The 24,970-nt window shown below is 32.9% G+C and overlaps 1 protein-coding gene across 12 annotated transcripts in view; it reads left to right on the plus strand.

Moving 5' to 3' along the window:
* Window positions 1-24,970, plus strand: part of heph (polypyrimidine tract-binding protein 1 heph) — a 564,267-nt gene that overhangs the window by 498,668 nt on the left and 40,629 nt on the right. For 11 of the 12 annotated variants that reach the window (XM_075309406.1, XM_075308915.1, XM_075309256.1 and 8 more), the window contains 3 exons: window positions 17,350-17,658; window positions 20,982-21,267; window positions 21,738-21,931. In XM_075309406.1, the coding sequence (XP_075165521.1) occupies window positions 17,350-17,658; window positions 20,982-21,267; window positions 21,738-21,931 (789 nt within the window). The remainder of the gene's footprint in view (window positions 1-17,349; window positions 17,659-20,981; window positions 21,268-21,737; window positions 21,932-24,970) is intronic. The other variant, XM_075309123.1, reaches the window with a different exon arrangement.

Consider the following 24,970-nt stretch of genomic DNA (forward strand, 5'->3'; position numbering starts at 1 on the left):
GTTAAATCGCCACTGCTTAGTCGAAAAGTTGTAAAAATGACTCTAATTTTCCTAAACTTCTAATACATATATATCGAGCGATAAATCATAAATAAACTTTTGCGAAGTTTCCTTAAAATTGCTTCAGATTTAAATGTTTCCCATATTTTTTTAATAAAATTGTGTTCCACCCTAGTGCATTAGCCAACTTAAATTTTGAGTCTATAGATTTTGTAAAAGTCTATCAAATTCTGTCCAAATCGAGTGATATTTAAATGTATGAATTTGGGACAAACCTTTATATATAGCACCCAACACATTTGACGGAGTTGATATAATATCGAAAATGTGGATCTACAGAGTGGTGCAGGGTATAATATAGTCGGCTCCGCCCGACTTTAGACTTTCCTTACTTGTTTTTTTTTTTTTGAGGGTGTAGGTCATGAAATTGTGAGCATAAAGCTCTGTCTCTTTTCAACTCCCATTCCCTTTCCATTAGTCTGCGAATAAGTTCATCATGAAGCAAACTAAGTGTCTGTTCTCTAAGATTCCAGTTCAAGTTTAGACCGAGTCAAGTTTGGTTGATCTTCAAGAATATCCTTTGTGAGAAAGGGGAATTTTTTTATACCCTCCACCATAGGATGAGGGGTATATTAACTTTGTCATTCCGTTTGTAACACATCGAAATATTGATCTAAGACCCTATAAAATATATATATTCTGGGTCGTGGTGAAATTCTGAGTCGATCTGAGCATGTCCGTCCGTCCGTCTGTTGAAATCAAGCTTACTTCCGAACGAAACAAGCTATCGACTTGAAACTTGGCACAAGTAGTTGTTATTGATGTAGGTCGGATGGTATTGCAAATGGGCCATATCGGTCCATTTTTACGTATAGCCCCCATATAAACTGACCCCCAAATTTGGCTTGCGAGGCCTCTAAGAGAAGCAAATTTCATCCGATCCGGCTGAAATTTGGTACATGATGTTAGTATATGGTCTCTAATGACCATGCAAAAATTGGTCCATATCGGTCCATAATTATATATAGCCCCCATATAAACCGATCACTAGATTTGACCTCCGGAGCCTCTTGGGAGACCAAAATTCATCTGATTCAGTTGAAATTTGGTACGTGATGTTAATATATGGCCTCATACACCCATGCAAAAATTGGTCTATATCGGTCCATAATTATATATAGGCCCCATATAAACCGATCCCCAGAATTGATCTCCGGAGCCCCTTGGAAGAGCAAAATTCATCCGATTCGGTTGAAATTTGGTACGTGATGTTAGTATATGGTATCCAACAACCATGCAGGAATTGGTTCCTATCAGTCCATAATTATATATAGCTCCCATATAAACCGATCGCCAGATTTGACCTCCGGTGCCTTTTGGAGAAGCAAAATTCATCCGATCTGGTTGAAATTTGGTACGTGGTGGTAGTATATGATATTTAACAACCATGCCAAAAGTGGTCCATATCAGTCCATAATCATTTATAGCCCCCATATAGACCGATTCCGAGATTTGGTTTTGGAACCTCTTGGAGGAGTAAATTTCATCCGAGTGAGTTGAAATTTGTGGATGACAGTCTTTGGTAGAAGTTTCTACGCAATCCATGGTGGAGGGTACATAAGATTCGGTCTGGCCGTATATACTTGTTTTTTTTTTTTTTTTGAAATATCATTCTAGAGGAAAGTATTGTTTCTTTGCAGGTAGCTTTTAACAATTTCTCACTATAATTAAATGCCAAAACACACCTAATATATTTGGTTTTCTCTAGCTCCCTATCTGCCTTGTCTTTCTGTCTGTTATATGTGTGATGTGCACGCTAATGATGTTATCCTTTGATTTAGCACAATTTTGTGTTTATTTAATTTTCTGCTTTATTTCAATCTAATGCAAGAACTCTGGAAAGCAGTTAAGCCACAAAACAAAAAAAAACACACACAGATTTCTTCTTTGTCCTGCTTCTATGCTACAATCCTGACCACATTTACGATAATATGCCCTTTTTGGACTTGCTTACAGTCATACATGTATACTTACACACACACACAAATGTGTCATAGATCGCGTAAGAAATCAAAAAAGAAGCAAACAAACAGGGGCAAAGGAAACAAAGCAAATAGAAAAATCAACAAGCTGATTCTTCTTGAAAGTATTATATGATAGGAATAAAAGGGATTTACATTGATATATTACCAACATATGATATGATGATGATTTTGCTAAAGGCAAAAGCAACAGCAAAATACTACTGCATAACACTTTAAGTATAGAGAAGATTGTTTAAGGCCATCGTAATTATTTACACGAGGGTAGTTTTCGGTGAGGAAGATAATAAATTTTCTTTTTTCAATGAGGAAGATATTAAATTTGATACAATTTGTAAGAGGAAAATTCCTAGAGGTTTTCTCCATAAGGAGTTAGCATAAAGGACCCAAAGTTGAATTATCTATCCCAGCCAGATCTATACTAAAGGCTGTGGAAAGATTCATTCGCCCGAATCGTAACATGTACAGTCTAGGCGTGTATAGATTTGTTCAATGACGCTATTAATCAATGACTCTATTAATCAAGTTCCTTAATCGAAATTTGTCCATAAAGCTCGTTTAATAATTGTAAAATTAGAAAAAAAAATAAAAATATTTTTATTTTTATTTTTATTATAGCCCCTAAAAATATGCAATAACGAAGCTATTAAAATATAAATCTATTATCTCGTATTAAGTAAAGAAACCTATAAAAGGTAATGGGAGATAGGGAGATAGAATTGGATATATTAGCCCATTTCTGAGATTAAATTTTATTAAATTCCATTTTCCTATTTTGTTCAATTTAAATTCTAAAAATTTTATCTCAATAAATAGCTGTTGCTTTTCTCCTAGCTACTTTAAATATAATTTTCATTTAACTCCACTTATTACACTTACCCGTACGCGAATTTTTTATTCATGTCTTTGTCAGCCCAAGTGGCAATATTCATTGTGACTTTATACTTTCATTCAAACATTCTTTGTTCACATATTGGCTGTATAATGGCATTCATCGTCTATACATATATGTATCTCTTATATGTCCTAGATCCTTTGTTAAAAGAATTGTTGCGCGTTCTTGTATACTATTGTTTATATTACGTGTGCAGTGTGCGGTGTGTGATGTGTATATGTGCCAATGAATGTGTATTCTTCTATTCTCTTGGTAAATAATACACGCTAATATTATTGTAAGTGTGTGTACAAATATTTATTTATACACATCTCTTGTTGCTTCTATAAGGATTTCTATTTTGCTACTTTCGTTTTGTTCTCCAATCACATGTGATTTCCTCTTTGTCAAAGCAACATTGCCTCCCCCCCTCCCCATTTCTTGCGCACACCTTATCCTTGTTCATATCCTTTCTTCGCCTCAACTGATTTCTATTGGATTTAATATAGCAAAATAGGTAAGTAAGAATAGGTTGGCTATGCCGCCACCACCACAATCACATAGATTGGCGGCTATACATTCTGATGTACGTGTTGTTACTTTTGTACATAAACCATGAATTGTTTACCCTGATGATCCCCACACGCATGCACGCTCACACAAATATCACGAGATTGCCGGTGACGTGAGCAAATGGATTTCAATTACATTTTAGGATGCGTTCGGAATTCGAGTGGCAAGTAAATACCATCACTCAATGTATGTGTGGGTGTGTGTGTCTGTTTGTCTGTCTTCATTCCCTTGAGTGCCACCCTTCTCCATTCGGCTAATACTTAGTCAAATGATATTTCATAATATTAGGTGGGTTAGGTTAAGTAGGATAAAAAAGGCAAAGATATATAGGAAGAAAAGTGAATTTTGTTTTTTCTTTTTTGCCTGTGAGCTTTGTGGTAAATAAATAACCAATAATAGATAATAAAGAATAACAAGACCTATGAAAACAATAAATATATCTCTTAAACCCTTTTTACCACCAGTCAAACAAAAAAACAAGATAGCAAATATCTAATTTTCTCCAACAACTTAAGGATTTCCTTTTTTGTGCCAAAAAAGTACCATACCACCCACCTATTTGTATGGTGTCAATATGTTATAGAAAATTATTGAACTGTTGGGGGTTTTTCGATAGCTTATGGAAATCTATTATCTGACCATATACAAAATATTTAGGTTTTATATAATTGCCTTTAGGATTTGTACACACAGTGTAGTTGATAAGGTTTTTGCCCTTGAATAAAAGTTCTTATCATTTTTCATTAGAATTTTGCAAATAGTCTTTTTTGTTGATAACCCTCATTATAACTATAATTTTGGTGGAGGCTTACTATTGACTATAGATTACAGTAAACACAAATCAAGTTTTGCGATAATGCACTAATTTTGTATGTATATATGTAAACTCGTAAAATTATTGACAATTTTTTTTTACAAAAAAAAAAAAATCCATAAAGGGTTTTAAAACTCAGTTCCAAAAATGTATGTTATTTATTTATTACTTAATTTATTATAATCATAAATTACAATAAACTTATTTATACGGGCACTTACTACCCAGCAAAAAATTGGCAGTTTTTCCAAAGGTACAACTTAAAAGCACTTCCAAAAATGCCCTCCCAAAGATGTTCTCTATTTGAACTACATACACTCAAAAAAAAGTTTACTTGGATTCAAAGATTTTGAACTTCCCTTAATGATTTTGGTATTGATTCCGAGCCAAAGATGCGGCTTCTTTTTAAATAAAGACATTTTTTTTTAATCTAGGATCAATAAAATAAGAATAAGATAGAGATTCCATTTATCGAATGTTCATTCTCTTTTCGCGTTATATTCATAAAGGTGTTCACGTACAAACAAATGACACTTTAAAAATCCAAATTATAACGGATACATCAACGTAAAAAATGTTTCCATAATTCCAAAAAAAATTTAAACTAAAAATGCCAAGTCCTCAAAATAGGTCTTAGCCTATATTTGAAGCGATTTTATTTTAAATTTAAAGCTTCAATATTTCAGTTAATTTAAGGGCGATTTCTTTAAATAAAAAATGTGTTTCTTTACTTTAAGGAAAATTGGCCTTAGTTCAAAGGTATACGACTTTTGCGTCCTTCGGGCAAAATTTTCAAAATTTGTGTCCCAAATTTTAATTTTTTTTTTTTTGAAACAAAGACTATAAACTTTATCTTAATTAAAATTTCATTATTTTAAATAAATTTTTCCTTAGTAATTTGTAAATTACGCATCCTAAAATTTAGGTTGTGTAATCCTTAATATTACGTAAATATTTTTGTCAGTGTAGGAAGTTCTCTCATACAATTTTTTTATAACTCGCTTTTTTCATATTTTTAATGGGTAATTTTAACTTTTTTTGTTTCAAATAGGTTAAAAACAGAGTAAGAAATAATAAAATGGTACAAATTATTAAAATTTTGTCGAAAAAAAAATGCTAAACGCGATTTTTTTAAAAATATTTGAGGCCAAACGTTTCAGACTTAATGTTGAATAATGCATTAAAAATCATACAAAATTATGAAAACTATTTTTTTGACAAAATATTACAAAAATTTTTTAATTCACATACAAAACACTGAATTCGAATCACACCTTAATAAGTGATGAAAGTTCAGTGCTCCAGCTGTTGAAATGGTGGACATCCGTTCTACACAGAAAAAAAAAATCACCAAAATATTTCCAATTAAAAAGTTAATTGAAGTTGAAAATTTTTTCAATTAATAAATTAATTGATACAATTAACTTTTTAATCATGATAGAAAATTAAGTTAATTAAGTCAATGATTGAACATTTTAAAATTTTTAATTAAAAAATTAATTGATACAATTAACTTTTTAATCAAATTCGGAAGACTAATTCAGTTAAAAAAGTGCTGATTTTTTTTTAATTTTTAATGAAAAATGTATTTCAACCAATCATTTGTTAATCCAAATAAAAACTTTAAGCCAATTCAGAAAGTAATTAAAAATAGTTACCTTTTTTAATTAATAAATTATTTGAGTTTTGCAATCAACATCAATTAAATTTTTAATTGAATCAATTAAAAAATTAATTGAAATTTGCTGAAAAAAATCAATTAATTTTTTAATCAAGAATTTTTTCTATGCCCAATTAAAACTGTGATTGATACTATCATTTTCGTGATTGAAGACATTTCAATTAAAAAATTAATTGGATCAATTAATTTGGTGATTGAATCAGAAAAAAAAATTTTTGTGTGTATGACAAGTCTATGTTAAATTCATCGCTTCTGCGCCAATTTCGAATCATTTCCGCATCCGAAAATAACCTTTTCATAATTTTTTGGCGACGCTTTTTATATCAATAAAAGTCGAATATCAACAGATTAGAATTTTCGATTCTGAATTTCTGAAAAAGACAAAAAATTAAATTTTTAATTAATTAAAATTTCCCCATGATTAACAAAATCAAAAAAGTATGTGGACAAATGTATAGTAATGCAGTTAAAAAAAAAAAAAAAACTTTATAAAAAACCTAGAAATCCAATCAAATATATTGTGGTAAAAAATATAAAACATATCTAGTTAAAAAAATTAAATGATTTTGTAGGTACACGCTCACAAAAAATCGCTTCTGTAACATATACTCCCAAACATATTTTGCTTCAAGCATATATATTTTTGGGTATTGCCCAAACATTTATATGTTTGATCTCTTCCAATATATAATATGTTTGAAAGCCTATTGGTCTAAACAATATATGTTTGGGTAGTCTAAGTTCCAAACATTTTGTAGTTTTGCATCCAAATTCAATAATGTTGTCTTCCAAAAAACAATATGTTATTATGTGAACATATAATATGTTTGCTTAAAAAAAAATTCTCCCAAACAATATTGTGCTCAAAATTTTATTTATTTATTTATATATATAGCGCTCCAAGCTACTAAACACATATATGTTTATAGGCTATTTCTAAATTAATATATGTTTGCATCCAAGCATATTATATTTACAAACATTGTATGTCCCAAACATAATATGTTCTAACATATTAACATATATGTCCCAAACATGTTATGCTAGTTTATGAACATTATATGCTTGCACTCAAAAATATTGTGTTTAAAAATTTGTGTTCCAAACATATAATGTTTATAGCCAAACATATGAAAAACAGTCTTTTTCATCCGTGTAGGTTCGATTCCTGTTTCGACCGAACACCAAAAAGTTTTTCAGCGGTGGATTATCCCACCTCAGTAATGCTGGTGACATTTCTGAGGGTTTCAAAGATTCCCTAAGTGGTTTTACTGCAATTTTTAATTCTAATTTTTTCCTTCAAACTACAAAATTTTCTTTAACAAGTGAAAGAAATTAATTATGTCTAATAAATTTTCTTGAATTTATCGAAAAATATTTATTTATTTTTGTCATATTGGTGTGATGCCAGCGTTTGTGATACTGTTTACTTAAAATTTTCTAAAAATATTCAAAATTTTCTAAAATTAATCAAAAGTTTTTTTCCTGGTGGGTTGACAGTTTTTGCAGTGTGGCCACTTGCACCAATTTCCCGTTGGGTTTCTATGTATTTATATTTGCTGTATTCAAAACTCGAGTTTTCATTACACTTTTCACAAGTTTAATGAGTAGTAGAATGGAAAGATCCCAGGCAGTTATCCTTCCTAGTTATAAATTTATCAAGCACCAAATTTTCAATGTCCTCTCTAAGGTCTTCTGAGGAATACAATGGAATTTCAACATTTCAGCCTAAAAATATGCTGCAATTTTTTTAATTTATTAATAGAAACCCAAATTTCTATTATTAATAGGTCTCTTAACGCTGTCAATTTATATAAAACGTTATAGTATTTTCATTTGCAGATAGCTCAAATGATATTTATTGAATCTTGATACTTTTTTTCTTTTCTCACAGATAGGCTTACTCTTCTCCATCCTTTTTTTTATAGAATTTCATTAAGTTGTTCTTGACCGACTTGTTTTTATTCTATATAATAAGGAATGAATGTATATAACTTGATAGTTTAGTACTTTGCATTCTCATTCTCATTCACTATTTTTATTTGTTTGTAAAAACTTGTTCAACTTGTTGCCTTTCTTCTACAATGACAACATGCTTTCTGGGCTCATAAACAAAAGCATAAAACAATCACATTTATGAAACTTTAAATAAAAGCATCCACTTGTCATTGTTTTTATGTGGGATTTGTTGTTGTTCTTGCTGTAGTTATTTTCTTTCCTTGCTTGTGGTTTGTTGATATTGTTTGTCGTCATCATCGCTGTTGTTGTGTGGGGGCAACAATTCCATCAATTTGTTGCCCTCATCGCATTGTGTTAAGCCTTTCCTTAGTGTTAGAGAGTGTGTGTGTGTGTTTGTGAATATTGTTCGTTGAAAGAAATACAAAGCAGCATGCTAAGTGTTGCAATCCAGCAGCAACATGTCCTTGTTGTTGCGGTTGTTTCATATCTGTTGATGGGATAATGGCCCGGGAGTGCATTTTGAAAAGGCTGCTATTGCAGTCATATCTTTTCCGTAGCACACCTTCCTCCTTTGTACAATGAGCTTGAAAGTGTGTATTAAATTTACTTGTGCTGCTTGCGGTTTATTTAATACTCTTTGCATAAATAACAAAGTTTTTTCCCTCCGTCTTCTATGGTACATTGTTAGTGTTCTACTACCACCACTTTACTTTCTCATCATGAGTTTGGTAAGGTTTTCCCCATTTTTCATTGTTTTTTTTTTTTTCTTTTTTAATGTTCAGGGATTATCTACTCTATCCGTACTTTCTGTGTGTTTGTGTGTGTTTATTTTATATATATAAACAAAATTTTTAAGAGGGGATTTTTTTATTCCCGGTTTTGTTTTTTTTTTGCTTTGTTTTTTGTTTAATTCATTCTTGGCCATCGTCTGAACAAAGAAAACAAATGGTAGCAGCATCAAGGTGAAAGTAAAAACAAAACTTTGTACATTTGGCAAACTTCTGCTTAAAAGCTTTTATTGTCATAGTTTCCTCATCTTGAAAATTCAAAGTCTTTTGGCATCGCATGATTATGACGATGAGAATAGAAAAATAGACAACAACGTTATATTAACCATTTTTTATTTAAAATATAAAGATTTTGTCAAAAATTAGGACGTTAAAAGTAGGATTTTTTTTTTGATCAGATATGTATTTTCCTTTCATTTTCTGTATTTATTATAAGAGAGATAGTAAGAGAGTAGCCATCTAAATTAAATGATTAAAATTGAGATACAATGAAACCTCTGAAATGCGGACACCCACGGTCGCCTAAATTTTGTCTACATTTGAGAGGTGTCCAATTATGAGAGGTCAATTTTAATGTGTTAATATAGCAAACGTCCCCAGGCAACTGTCCACATTTTGAGAGGTGTCCGGGTTTCAGAGTGTCCAAGTTTGAGAGGTTTCACTGTATTGCGATGGAATATTTAGCATAATTTTCTGATTAATAATAAATAGAAGGCTGATACAATTTATTCAACAGACACAACTGATTGATGCACAGGTTTGTTACTTAAATTATAGCACTTCGTGGTTTTAATCATATAACAGGTTGGCTGATAAGTCCCAGGTCTAACAAAGAAAAACACATTTTTTTGTCAAAATTCGTTTTTATTATTCAACATAGTTCCCTTCAAAAGCGATACAACGATTATAACGACCTTCCAATTTTTTGATAACATTTTGGTAGTACTCCTTCGGTTTTGCCTCAAAATAGGCCTCAGTTTCGGCGATCACCTCTTCATTGCAGCCAAATTTTTTCCCTGCGAGTATCCTTTTGAGGTCTGAGAACAAGAAAAAGTCGCTGGGGGCCAGATCTGGAGAATACGGTGGGTGGGGAAGCAATTCGAAGCCCAATTCATGAATTTTTGCCATCGTTCTCAATGACTTGTGGTACGGTGCGTTGTCTTGGTGGAACAACACTTTTTTCTTCTTCATATGGGACCGTTTTGCCGCGATTTCGACCTTCAAATGCTCCAATAACGCCATATGGTTTGTCCCTTCTCAAGATAACCAAAAAAAATTTTTCCATGCGCATCCCAAAAAACAGAGGCCATTACTTTGCCAGCGGACTTTTGAGTCTTTCTACGCTTCGGAGACGGTTCACCGGTCGCTGCCCACTCAGCCGACTGTCGATTGGACTCAGGAGTGTAGTGATGAAGCCATGTTTCATCCATTGTCACATATCGACGGAAAAACTCGGGTGTATTACGAGTAAACAGCTGCAAACACCGCTCAGAATCATCGACACGTTGTTGTTTTTGGCCAAATGTGAGCTCGCGCGGCAGCCATTTTGCACAGAGCTTCCGCATATCCAAATATTGATGAATGATATGACCAACACGTTCCTTTGACATCTTTAAGGCCTCTGATATCTCGATCAACTTCATTTTACGGTCATTCAAAATCATTTTGTGGATTTCTTTTTTTGATGTTTTCGTCGGTAACCACCTCTTTCGGGCGTCCACTGCGTTCACCGTCCTCCGTGCTCATTTCACCACGCTTGAATTTTGCATACCAATCAATTATTGTTGATTTCCCTGGGGCAGAGTCCGGAAACTCATTATCAAGCCAAATTTTTGCTTCCACCGTATTTTTTCCCTTCAGAAAACAGTATTTTATCAAAACACGAAATTCCTTTTTTCCCATTTTTTTCACAATAACAAAAGTTGCTTCACAAAAGACACTCTATCTCACAAACTAATTGACTTGCAGACGTCAAATTTTGACACGAATCATTTGAAGGTTGGTACTATATAAAAATAATATGCATTTAATACTAGCGACGCCATCTATGTGTCAGACCAGGGACTTATCAGCCAACTTTAAACCCTTGTGCACTCCATGGGTCAATGTGACCCAAAATTGATTTTAAAACGTAATTTTTATTCCTTTAATTATTGGATATTTTTTGAAATTTTTATTTATCCAATACCGGGACGAAATTTATGTTTTTATACCATATTAATAATACAAATAAAATATTTCCATAATCCGCTATAATAAACCGCACGTGGAAAGCTCACTTCTCCAAGGAGTGCACAAGGGTTAAATAATTGAATAGGAGACTAAGGGGTCTTCAAAGCAAAGCGTCTTCACTCATCACTAATACAAATTCATTGTTTAATTATATCTGCTCACTTTTTAATACTTTTCTTTGTATTACCTAAATGTTAACATTTTTATCATTTTAAATGTATTTTGACATATTTGAAAAAAAAAACGCTACTATTATTATTTTACCTGTCTACTCCATTCACCCCACCATTTTGCTAGAAGAACTCCCTAGTTATTCACACTGGCCCTTAATGCCAACTATTTACCTTGAATTCCCAAAGTATATTTTCATTTGAAATAGAATTTTCATTGTTTGTTTTTTATACCTGGTCTTTGGAAAGTGGGAAGAAAAACCATATTTCTCAAAAATATAAAAATGAATGGAAATATACCAAAATATGTCATACCTCAATTTCGGATAAACAAACAAGCAACAGGGACTTCCGCTCAATCGAATCGAGAATTTTGTTTTTCTTGTTGTTTGTTTGCACGGTACCAGGGGGGGGGGAGTTTATATCCTATGCCATGGTGAAGATGGATGTTAAGGACACTGAGTTATCCTCAAATGTATATTCTTTAGGATAATTTAAGTGAATTTTTTTTTTGCGAAGGGATATTCCCAAGCGCCAATGTTTGAATATTTTACTTTTACTAAAAGAGTTTTCATATTTGACAGTAGGCTATGAATTGGACAGATGATGTGACATTTTTCTTAAAATTTTTCTTATAAAAATTTTCAAAAGAAAAAGTTCTTTTTATTCCGCTAAACCTAAAAAGTTTTTAAACATTAGTCTATGACTGTATATCATTATGTTTCCATAGAAAGCAATACCCATGAGTAATAGAATTTCGTCCAAAAGCTAAGTAATCTAAAATAGCTATGAAGGAAGGACATATAGACGTATGTATTTAAGGAGAATTTATATGTTTAATTGAAATTTGAATTAGACAGATGTGTTATTTTATAGGTCAATAGGTGAGTTAGGGATGGAATATACAAAAATACTGAAAGTTTGGGTTGACTTTATTCGTATGATGTAAAAAGCTAAACTTTTTATGTTAATTAATTTTTGTTTGCTTTTTACTTAAATGGAAAAAATTCTCAGTATTTGACCTTATGAGCTCATAATATTTAAAACAAATAATTTCTCAGAAACCAAGGGAAGAAATATCACAAAGTATGGTTGGTTTAATTTATATAGACCTTTTGGGCATATAAGGAATATAAAATATTTGAACAATGTCCTTGTAAAATTTATGTAAAGCTAAAATGCTCTAGAAAATTAATTGGAATTGGATCAATGAAAATATTTTTCTATATACTCATAGTCTATATGGAAAAAGTATTTGTAAAAATCTGAAAAATTTATATAAGCAACCATCTCATGATATATAATCTAATCCAATATTACAGTTAATTTCAAATGGTATAAAGTCTGGGTTATACCCTGGTTGTATCAAGCTCTGCCAGTTTTTTTTTTTCAAATCTTTAACGATGATGGTCTAACGTTGTCCTTCTGGAAGGCGAAGCCGTTAATGTTGATCAGCTCTGACCATTTTTATACCCACCACCATAGAATGGTGACGGGGGTATAATAAGTTTGTCATTCCGTTTGTAACACATCGCAATATCGATTTCCGACTATATAAAGTATATATATTCTTGATCAGGGAGAAATTCTAAGACGATATAGCCATGTCCGTCTGTCTGTCTGTTGTAATCACGCTACAGTCTTCAATAATAAAGCAATCGTGCTGAAATTTCGCACCAACTTGCCTTTTGTCTGCAGGCAGGTCAAGTTCGAAGATGGGCTATATCGGTCCAAGTTTTCATATAGTCCTCATATAAACCGACCTCCCGATTTTACTTCATGGGCTTATAGAAATCGTAGTTTTTATTCAATTTACCTGAAATTGGAAATCTAGAGGTATGTTATGACCACAAAGAGGTGTGCCGAAAATGGTGAGTATCGGTCCATGTTTTGGTACCTCCCGATTTGGGGTCTTGGGCTTATAGAAATTGTAGTTTTTATCCAATTTGCCTTAAATTTGAAATCTAGAGGTATTTTATGACCACAAAGAGGTGTGCCGAAAATGGTGAGTATCGGTCCATGTTTTGGTATAGCCCCCATATAGACCAATCTCCCGATTTTACTTCATGGGCTTATAGAAACCGCAGTTTTTATTCAATTTACCTGAAATCAGAAATCTAGAGGTATTGTAGGACCACAAATACGTGTGCCAAAAATTGTGAGTATCGGTCCATATTTTGGTATAGCCCCCATATAGACCGATCTCCCGATTTTACTTCTTGGGCTTTTAGAAACCATAGTTTTTATCACATTTGCATGAAATTTTAAATCTAGAAGTATTTTAGGAACATAAAGGGTGTATGTGTGAAAATTGTGAATATTGGTCCATGTGCACTGCTAATGAAAATTGCTTGAAACTGAATTATAGTTTCCAGATTTTACTTCTAGTAATCATTTAAATAATGGGGGTAAAAATGGACAGATGTTAGATTTTAAATCAAGTCGTTATTTCATTTTCATTTCATTTTCTTGCACACGATGTTTATGATTCCTCTAAAACTCAAACAACTATGGTTCTTATAAATCCAGAATCTGATCTAGTCTTCATAGGTAAAATCTTTGAATTTATCTTCGGGAAGTGTACTGGTTGAACTGATCTGCTTGTCACCAAATCCCCCAGAAATTTTCACAGGAAACTATAATATTAGATTCATGGTGATGGGTTTTTAAGATTCGGCCCGGCCGAACTTACTGCTTCATATACTTGTTTTCGATTGTCAGTTGGCATTCTTCCCTTAAAAAACAAAACAATTCTTTAAAATAATGAAATTTTAATTAAAATAAAGTTTATAATCTTCGCTTCAAAAATTTGTTTTTTTTTTCCTTAAAAAAAAATATCGATCTTATCCACACAAAAAAACATTTTTTGTCTTTAATCACGAAGTTAATTGATCCAATTAATTTTTATTTGAAATGCCTACAATCACAGAAATGATAGTATTAATTAAAAAATTAATTGATACTATTAATTTTTGTTTTTTTAATTAAAAAATTTTTGATTGAATATTTTTTAAAACTCAATTAAAATCTTAATTGGAAAATTTTTTGTGAATTCTAGTCCGAATTTCTAATCAGGCTTTCAAGTTATGAGTTTAAGCAAATAAAAGATTATTTATTTCATATATTGATCCTACGCGGACGAAAAAGACTGTTTTTCATATGTTTGGGTGTAAAAATTATATGTTATATTTTTTAACACAATATTTTTAAGTGCAAGCATATAATGTTCAGAAACTAGCATAACATGTTTGAGACATATATGTTAATATGTTAGAACATATTATGTTTGGGACATAAAATGTTTGTAAATATAATATGCTTGGATGCAAAGATATATTAATTGAGAAATAGCCTATAAATATATATATGTGTTTCGAAAGAGAGAATTTCTGAGTATGTAGCAAGTAAAAGAATGGACAATATTTTTACTTTTTACTTATGATTGAACCATAATTTTCTGTGAGAAACTTACTTTTAATCTTTCGTCATATTGTATTTTAACTTAGGACACAAATTTTTGAAATTTGCGTCGCATTGTTAAAGCCGTAAGTCTTTGATTTAAAACAAAGTTTCCATAAAGAACCACATTTTTGATTTAAATATTTAATTTTTATAATAATTTGGATTTTTAAACTTGCATTTATTTGTACGTGAATAGCTTTATTAAAATTTGATAAATGAGATCTGTATGCTACACTCGAGTGAACCTTTTATTTCACTAAAGCCAATTTAGACCCACGAAAAAGTGTATATGATTTAATTGTTATCGGTCCATTTGGCAAGGCCTCCATATAGACCGATTTCAAATCTTGAAGGTATAGAACGTGCACTGATCATGAAAATTGCTTGAAATTGAATGTAAAATTTCCAGATTTTACTTTTCGTAATCATTTAAATAATTGGGGTAAAAATCTACAGATTTTAGATTTCAAATCAAGGCGTTACCTCATAATTTTCACTTAACATACAAGAGATGTTCATGATTCCTCTAAAACTCAAACAAAAAATGGTTCTTATTAATCCAAAATCTTATCTAGTTTTCATACTGGTACTAGTTTTCGTACTGGTTGAACTGATCTGCTTGGGAAAATATCTGTCATCAAACCCCCTGAAATGTTCATAGGAAACTATTATTCTTGATTCATGGTAGTGGGTATTTAAGATACGGCCCGGCCGAACTTACTGGTGTATATACTTGTTTTAGTATAAACTTGGAAATCCTGTAGAAACCCCACTAGTAGTAAGTTTGCCACTCTCTTTGGTAAAATATTTGTCATGTTATTGTTACACAGAGCCTATAAACTGTAAGTGAAGTCCGCGTAATTTCAGTATATGATTTTATTATAAACTCCCAACTCCAATTATATAGCTCACAAATCTAGTCTATATGGCATTTTGATTGTTTATCGAAGACACTGAAATTAATGCTATTTTTTACCTAGATTAAAAAAACGTTCCTCAAACCTTTATTCCCTTTGTCTTCTTCGCATTATTTTGTTTTTTTTTTTTTTTTTTTTTGCTTCGCCTAAATGTCATTGCTGTTGTCATCTCTTTTGCAATTCTAATCAATTTTTATTATTGCTCTTCTACTACAAAAAAAAACTTAGAACGAAAAAAAAATCATTTTATGAAAGTTAAAGTAAGCGGTTGTCTGTCTGTCCCAATATCTGTCCGTCCATCTGTTTGTCTGCCTGTCTAACTTTAGCAAGTTGGAAGGATTTTACATAAACACAACACGTACTCCACATTCTGACACTTTTCTGTGTGCATGGAGGAGCATCAGAGCTGGATAGTCTGTGTCTAGCAAAGACGATGGTAAAGGACCCAGTTACAGCTTAATACATACATGTGAATTTGTGGGTGTATGGCTGTGTGTGTCATGTGACATAATACGATGCCATGGTGTTTATTTATTTTGAGGTTGTTGTCGCTGCTGGTGTTAGAGCCGGTGCTGGTGTTTGCATCCTAACGCTTACTGTGTATAGTATGTCACTGTCGTAGTCGTCGTCGTCGTCATGTCTGTGCGTAAAACGAGAATCACACGCTTGGGTAATATGGGTCTTCATGCGTTTATACTCGCTTTTTTTTTTTACTCTATAAACCTAAACTTTTATAGGAGTAAAATGCTGTTGTTTGTATTATAGGGGGGATAGTACGTGGCTTCTTGGCGAGTTCATCTTTACATTTACCATGGTGGCGCTACGGGTTGACATTGCCTCCGAAAATCATCGTAAAAGCACCTTTATATGTCAAATATGGCAGGTGTCTGTCCCTGTATGGGTGTATGTGTATGTGTGTGAGTATGACAAGTCTGTGTTTGTGGTACGGTGATTTGTTGCCACATGAAAAATCAACACGCACTGGGGCATAACTTAACTTCCGTTTCCCATTAAATTGTTTTCCGATCGCAGGACAAAATTTTTGTATATCTTTCATTCTCATATCTTCCCCGTTTAGAATTTCTACGTAGTCCCAATATAAGTTTAAATCAATATTGAGGTGTGATTGATTTGTTTCCTCTTCCGGTTGTGTACAATACCGACGACGATGATGATGATGATGATTATGATGATGTTTATAGCACTGGATGTTATGAGCTTTTGATATGATTTTAAAGCTATTCATCTTCATTGGGACTTTAAGTTACTGTTCTATTGTCTTTAACTTGTATATCCCGAATATTCACCTACTTCTTCTTAATATTGGCTTTATTTTTTTTTTGTTTTTGACAATTTCTTTGTCTCTCAAACCATAACCAAACACGAACAGGCGACAAGTGTCTTGTAGTACCCTTATAATCATTAAGTAAACTTTGTTTCGTTGTTTTTTTTTCTTTTTTTTTTGACTTGACCGCACAGAACAAATAAAACTTTTTGCTATGGCAAGCATATTTTTGGGATTGGTTTGTTGTTGGCTAGTATTTTTTAAATTTTTTTTTTCATCTTCTACCACCAAAGAAAAATAACAAAGGTCTCCGAAAAATAAAAACACTTCCGAAAGTAGATTAAGCTTTTAAGTAAACATTACATCGAAATGGTTTTTTAAGTAACAGTCAGGAAAAACAAAATTTAAGAAAAAAATAAAACAGAAAAAATTTTCCAAGAAAATTCTAATCCTTGCAGTATTACAATTTTTTTTGTCATTTTTTTAGATTTAAAGTTTCCTTATTTTTCTATTTCATAAAGTTTAATTTTTATATTGTTTTTTTATATTTAGGGTGCTCTTGTACCTTGCGAATATCGCATACAGTCACCGGCTTCCGGTTCCCCATTACCTTTGTGTGGCGCTTCCAATGCCAACAGTGCTGCAAATGCAGATACCACAGTAGCCGTCTTACAAAACAATACAAATGCTGTCAACTCACTGACGGGTAATGCTAATGCTGCTGGCGGTCCCAATACAGTGTTGCGTGTTATTGTGGAATCTCAACTGTACCCTGTATCTCTGGATATACTCCATCAGATTTTCCAACGTTTCGGCAAGGTTTTAAAAATTGTCACCTTTACGAAGAACAATACATTCCAGGTAAGTGTAAAAAAAAACCTAAAGTGGCAAAAAAAAAAATATATATATATATATTTTAAAATTATAATAATACTCGTATATACTAATTATTATTATAATATTTTTATACCCTGCGTCACACTATGGAACAGGGTATTATAAGTTAGTGCATATGTTTGCAACACCCAGAAGGAGACGAGATAGACACATGGTGTCTTTGGCAATAATGCTCAGGGTGGGTCCCAGAGTCGATATAGCCATGTCCGTCTGTCCGTGAACACATTTTTATAATCAAAGTCTAGGTCGCAGTTTTAGTCCAATCGACTTCAAATTTGGCACAAGTATGTGTTTTGGCGTAGAATAGAAATCGGTTCAGATTTAGATATAGCTCCCATATATATAACAGGTTGGCTGATAAGTCCCCGGCCTGACACATAGATGGCGTCGCTAGGTGTTAAATGCATATTATTTTTATATAGTACAAACCTTTAAATTTAATGTCTGTAAGTCAATTAGTTTGTGAGGTAGAGCGTCTTTTGTGAAGCAACTTTTGTTATTGTAAAAAAAATGGAAAAAAAGGAATTTCGTATTTTGATAAAATACTGTTTTCTGAAGGGAAAAAATACGGTGGAAGCAAAAACTTGGCTTGATAATGAGTTTCCGGACTCTGCCCCAGGGAAATCAACAATATTTGATTGGTATGCAAAATTCAAGCGTGGTGAAATGAGCACGGAGGACGGTGAACGCAGTGGACGCCCGAAAGAGGTGGTTACCGACGAAAACATCAAAAAATCCACAAAATGATTTTGAATGACCGTAAAATGAAGTTGATCGAAATAACAGAGGCCTTAAAGATATCAAAGGAACGTGTTGGTCATATCATTCATCAATATTTGGATATGGGGAAGCTCTGTGCAAAATGGGTGCCGCGCGAGCTCACATTTGACCAAAAACAACAACGTGTTGATAATTCTGAGCGGTGTTTGCAGCTGTTAACTCGTAATACACCCGAGTTATTCCGTCGATATGTGACAATAGATGAAACATGGCTCCATCACTACACTCCTGAGTCTAATCGGCAGTCGGCTGACTGGACAGCGACCGGTGAACCGTCTCCGAAGGGTGGAAAGACTCAAAAGTCCGCTGGCAAAGTAATGGCCTCTTTTTTTTTGGGATGCGCATGGAATAATTTTTATCGATTATCTTGAGACGGGAAAAACCATAAACAGTGACTATTATATGGCGTTATTGGAGCGTTTGAAGGTCGAAATCGCGGCAAAACGGCCCCATATGAAGAAAAAAATGTTGTTCCACCAAGACAACGCACCGTGCCACAAGTCATTGAGAACGATGGCAAAAATTCATGAATTGGGCTTCGAATTGCTTCCCCACCCACCGTATTCTCCAGATCCGGCCCCCAGCTACTTTTTCTTGTTCTAAGACCTCAAAAGGATACTCGCAGGGAAAAAATTTGGCTGCAATGAAGAGGTGATCGCCGAAACTGAGGCCTATTTTGAGGCAAAACCGAAGGAGTACTACCAAAATGGTATCAAAAAATTGGAAGGTCGTTATAATCGTTCTATCGCTCTTGAAGGGAACTATGTTGAATAATAAAAACGAATTTTGACAAAAAATGTGTTTTTCTTTGTTAGACAGGGGACTTATCAGCCAACCTGTTATTTCGTCCGATATGGAATTATATGCCCCCAAAAGCCAAAGTTTTACTCCAATTTGCTTAAAATTTTGCACAAGAAGAACAACTAGTATTATAGTCAAGTGTGGCAAATTTTATTGAAATCGGTTCAGATTTAGATATAGCTCCTATATATATATTTCGCCCGATAGGGACTAATATAGTCCCAGAAGCCAGAGTTTTACCCCAATTTGGTTGAAATTTTGCACTAGGAGTACAATTAGTAGTGTAGTCAAGTGTGGCAAATTTTATTGAAATCGGTTCAGATTTGGATATAGCTCCCATATATATCGTTCGCCCGATTTACACTCATATGACCACAGAGGCCAAGTTTATACTCCGATTTATTTGAAATTTTGCACAGGGAGTAGACTTAGCATTGTAGCTATGCGTGCCAAATTTGGTTGAAATCGGTTCAGATTTAGATATAGCTCCCATATATAGCTTTCGCCCGATTTACACCCATATGACCACAGAGGCCAATGTTTAACTCCGATTTAGTTGAAACTTCGCACAGGGAGTAGAATTAGCATTGTAGCTATGCGTGCCATATTTGGTTGAAATCGGTTCAGATTTAGATATAGCTCCCATATATATCGTTCGCCCGATTTACACTCATATGACCACAGAGGCCAAGTTTTTGCTCCCATTTAGTTGAAATTTTGCACAGGGAGTAGAATTAGCATTGTAGCTATGCGTGCAAAATTTGGTTGAAATCGGTTCAGATTTAGATATAGCTCCCATATATATCGTTCGCCCGATTTACACTCATATGACCACAGTGGCCAATCTTTTACTCCGATTTAATTGAAATTTTGCACAGGGAGTAGAATTAGCATTGTAGCTATGCGTGCCATATTTGGTTGAAATCGGTTTAGATTTAGATATAGCTCCCATATATATGTTTTTCTGATTTCGACAAAAATGGTCAATATACCAAAATTTTCCTTGTAAAATCGCCACTGCTTAGTCGAAAAGTTGTAAAAATGAAAAAATTTTCCTAAACTTCTAATACATATATATCGAGCTATAAATCATAAATAAACTTTTGCGAAGTTGCCTTAAAATTGCTTCAGATTTAAATGTTTCCCATATTTATACCCTACGCCACACTGTGGAACATTACTAACATTGTGTTCCACCCTAGTGCATTAGCCGACTTAAATTTTGAGTCTATCGATTTTGTAGAAATCTATAAAATTCTGTCCAGATCGAGTGACATTTGACGGATGTGATATGGTATGGTAATTTAGATCTACAAATTGGTGCAGGGTATAATATAGTCGGCCCCGCCCAACTTTAGACTTTCCTTACTTGTTTTTTACTAACATTGTGTTCCACCCTAGTGCATTACCCAACTTAAATTTTGAGTTTATAGATTTTGTAAAAGTCTATCAAATTCTGTCCAGATCGAGTGATATTTAAATGTATGTATTTTGAACAAACCTTTATATATAGCACCCAACACATTTAACGGATGTGATATGCTATCGAAAATTTAGATCTACAAAGTGGTGCAGGGTATAATATAGTCGGCCCCGCCCGACTTTAGACTTTGCTTACTTGTTTATAATTATTTTATTATTTTTTTTTTATTTTTTTTATACGAAATTTTATTAAAAAAATCAATTTGCTTTTTTTTTGTTTGCAGGCCCTCATACAATATCCCGATGCTCATTCGGCTCAACATGCCAAAACCATATTGGATGGCCAAAATATCTACAATGGCTGCTGTACGCTGCGTATTGACAACAGCAAAATGACCACGCTCAATGTGAAATACAACAATGATAAGTCACGTGATTTCACAAATCCCTCATTGCCACCCGGCGAACCGGGCGCCGATATAATGCCCACCGCTGGCGGTCTAGTGAATGCAAATGATTTACTATTGATAGCGGCCCGTCAAAGGCCCTCTCTAACAGGTGATAAAATAGGTAACACTTAAACTTTCCTTTTTTATGAGTTGTTTCAAAGTTTAGTTTCTTTTTAGTTTAGTTGAAATATTAATTTCAAAATTTGAATAAAAAACAAATAGTTTTGCTTTGATTTGTGCATTTAAATGAAATTAGTTTTGTTTCTTGAGCATTTTAATTTAATTTAATTGATTTTTTTTTTGTATTCTTTTCTATATCACCATTACACTATATTATCCATATTATAAATACTAACCCCATAAACTTGAATCTTGTTTTTTTTTTTTGTGGAAAATATACAAACATTATAAATGCTAGAAAAATATATAGAGTAGAAATGCTAAAATTATGATGTATGCGATATGTTTGCAATAACAGCTTTAACTATTTTCCGCTAACTCTTATCTTCTTTTTATTTTTATAAATAACTCAAAAATTAATAATATTTATATTTTCCTTGTCTTTTTCTCTTTGTTTCCCAACAACTTTAGTTAATGGTCTAGGAGCACCCGGTGTGCTGCCACCATTTGCTTTGGGCATTGGTACTCCTTTGGCCGGTGGCTATAGCAGTGGTATACCAAATTTGGGTGCTTTTGCTCTTGCCAATAGTGGCGCCTTACAGACAGCTGCCCCAGCATTGCGTGGTTTCTCGAATGTGTTGCTTGTTTCGAATTTAAATGAAGAGGTTAGTATATGCTTTTGATCAACAAAATAAATCCATGGCTTATTTTTCAATTATGTTGTGAAAGAGCAAAAAATATACCAGAAAAAAAAACAAAAACAAAAAACTATGAAACGATTATTATTGCAATAGTTTGGCTAAAACCTAACAGTATACAGATTAAAAATCTATTGAATCGTTTATATGAGAAAAGTAAAAAAAGTTTTTTCGTATTGTAGTATTTTTTAACGCATATATTTATTTATTTATTTATTTTATTTAACGTAATGGAAAAAGTCTGTTTATGATATATTTGTTTTCTAATTAGAATTTAAAACATAAAGATTAATAGGGTGTGAGTGATAATGAAAAATATAAATTTGTTGTTGCTGTTGTATAAAAAATTTGGAATGCAATCTTCACTAAGCTTTATCAGTTTCAGAGGCCATAAATAAATTTCTTGTGCCTATGCAGAGAAGAAACAGGCACGCAAAAAGAAAATATTTTTCTCCGGAACGAAAAGTTTTAGACAAAAGAAATTTAACCAGACAACAATTAACCAAAATTTAACCAGAAATTTTTACCAGACTCTATGTGTAAGTGATTTAACTATGGTCTCTAATCTTGTTTTTAAGAATATTTTTTTAAGGACAAATGAAAACTTGGTTTGTCTAAAATTTCTTTGATGAAAAAGATTCTCTCTAAGGATGTTGTGATCACTTTCCATGAAAACGGACGAGCTTATAATATCTTTACGACGATTTTGTAATGTGTCCAAATTGACAGTTTCGAACATTTGCAAATTGACCCTTTCGATCATAAATATTCGTATAACAAAATACTTTTATAAAGAAAAAAAAATATTAAGACTAATGGCGATTTCGATTTTTATAAATAGTATAAAATTTTCGAAATTGGTTCCAAGATATAAACGATTATGACATAGCTTTTCCGTTAATGATCCTCACACCCTTTGGATGACGGGGCAAAAATTTTTCCAGATACGAAATCCGTCCAAGTAAGAATGGGAAATCATCCGTACTAAAAACCTTTTTTCAATTAGGAAAACAATGTACACACAAAAAAATATTTTTTGTCTTCAATCACGAAGTTAATTGATTCAATTCAGTTTTTAATTGAAATGTCTTCAATCACCGAAATGATAGTATCAATTAAAAAATTAATTAATTCAATTAAAAAATTGATACTATTAATTTTTATACCCTCCACCATCCCAGCAAAAAAAAGAAAATTTTTGTTGGATCCGGAAGTGGTGCAAAATTTACGCAGAAGCAATGAATTTAACATGGGCTTGTCATAGGACGGAAGTCCTCCATTTCAACAGCCGTTGCACTGAATTTGCATCACTTCTTTAGGTGTGAACCGAATTCAATGTTTTGGATGTAAATTAAAAAAATATGTGATATTTTGTCAAATAAAAAAATTTTATAATTTTTAAGGGATTCTAACGCTTGTCGGAAACGTTTGACCTCAAATATTTTCAAAATTTTTTTTAGATTGAATTTGGCCTTTTTTGCGACAAAATTTAAACGATTTATGGTACAAAAAGCAAAAAAAGTTAAAATTACCCATTAAAAGTATGAAAAAAACCAAATTATAAAATATTAAATTAAAATAATTTCCTGGGTAGTTAAAATAAAGAACATCATTGGGAGTGTATCTTCTGAAAGTGCTATGAAGTTGTGCCTTTGGAAGAACTTCCAAATTTTTTTGCTGGGAAAGGATGGGTGGTATATTATCTGTGTCATTCCGTTTGTAACACATCGAAATATTGGTCTAAGGCATGGGATTCTGGGTCGTGGTGAAATTCTGAGTTGATCTAGCTATGTCCGCCCATCCGTCCGTCTGTGGAAATCACGCTAACTTCCTAATGAAACAAGCTAACGACTTGACTTTGCACAAGTAGTTGTTATTTATGTAGGTCGGATGGTATTGCAAATGGGCCATATCGGACAACGTTTACGTATAGCCCCCATATAAACCGACCCCCAGATTTGGCTTCCAAATTTCATCAGATCTGGTTGAAAGTTGGTACTTGGTGTTAGTATATGACCTCTAACACCCATGCAAAAATTGGTCCATATCGGTCCATAATTATATATAGCCCCCCCATATAAACCAATCCTTATATTTTGCTTGCGGATCCTTTTAGAGGAGCAAATTTCATCCAATCCGGTTGAAATTTGGTACGTGGTTTTAGTCTATAGTCTCTAACATTTATGCTAAAATTGGTCTGTATAGGTCCGTAATTATATAAGCCCCCATATAAACCGATCCCCAGATTTGACCTGCGGAGCCTCATCCCCATATAAACCGATCCCCAGATTTGATCCCCGGAGCCTCATGAAGAAGCAAATTTCATCCGATTCGTTTAAAATTTTGTACTTTATACTAGTATATGGTATCTAACAACCATGAAAAAAATTAATCCATATCGGACTAAAATTATATTTTTATTAGTCTATTGTCTCTAACATTCATGCTAAAATTTTTCCATATCGGTCTATAATTATATATAGACCCCATATAAACCGATCCTCGGGAGGCCCTTGAATATTAAATTTCTTGAAGGCGCAAAATTTCACCCGATTCGGCTGAAATTTGCTCATTATATGGTCATGTCAACAACCAGGCCAAAAGTGGTCCATATGGATCCATAGTTATATAAAGCCCACAGATAAACCGATTCCCAGATTTTACTTCTTCCTGGATAAGCAAATTTCATATGTTCTTGTTAACATTTGGTACTAATCACACAAAAATTGGACCATATATAGGTTCATAATTGTATTGTATTGTGCCTCTTTTTTTACCGCCCAAAATTTCATACTGGTCAAGAAATTAATTACATAGCTTTTTAATCTGAAATTTTAGCCTAATACTAACTTCCAATTTAGAAGACGATTTTAAGGAGTTTTAAGATTCCTTGCCATCGGCAAGTATTACAGTCTTTCGTCGAAGTTTCTAGGCAATCCATGGTGGAGGGGTACATAAGATTCGGCCTTCGGTGACATTTCTGAGGGTTTCAAAGCTTCTCTAAGT

Source organism: Haematobia irritans, chromosome 1 (genome assembly GCF_050003625.1).
Source record: "Haematobia irritans isolate KBUSLIRL chromosome 1, ASM5000362v1, whole genome shotgun sequence".
Classification (NCBI taxonomy): domain Eukaryota; kingdom Metazoa; phylum Arthropoda; class Insecta; order Diptera; family Muscidae; genus Haematobia; species Haematobia irritans.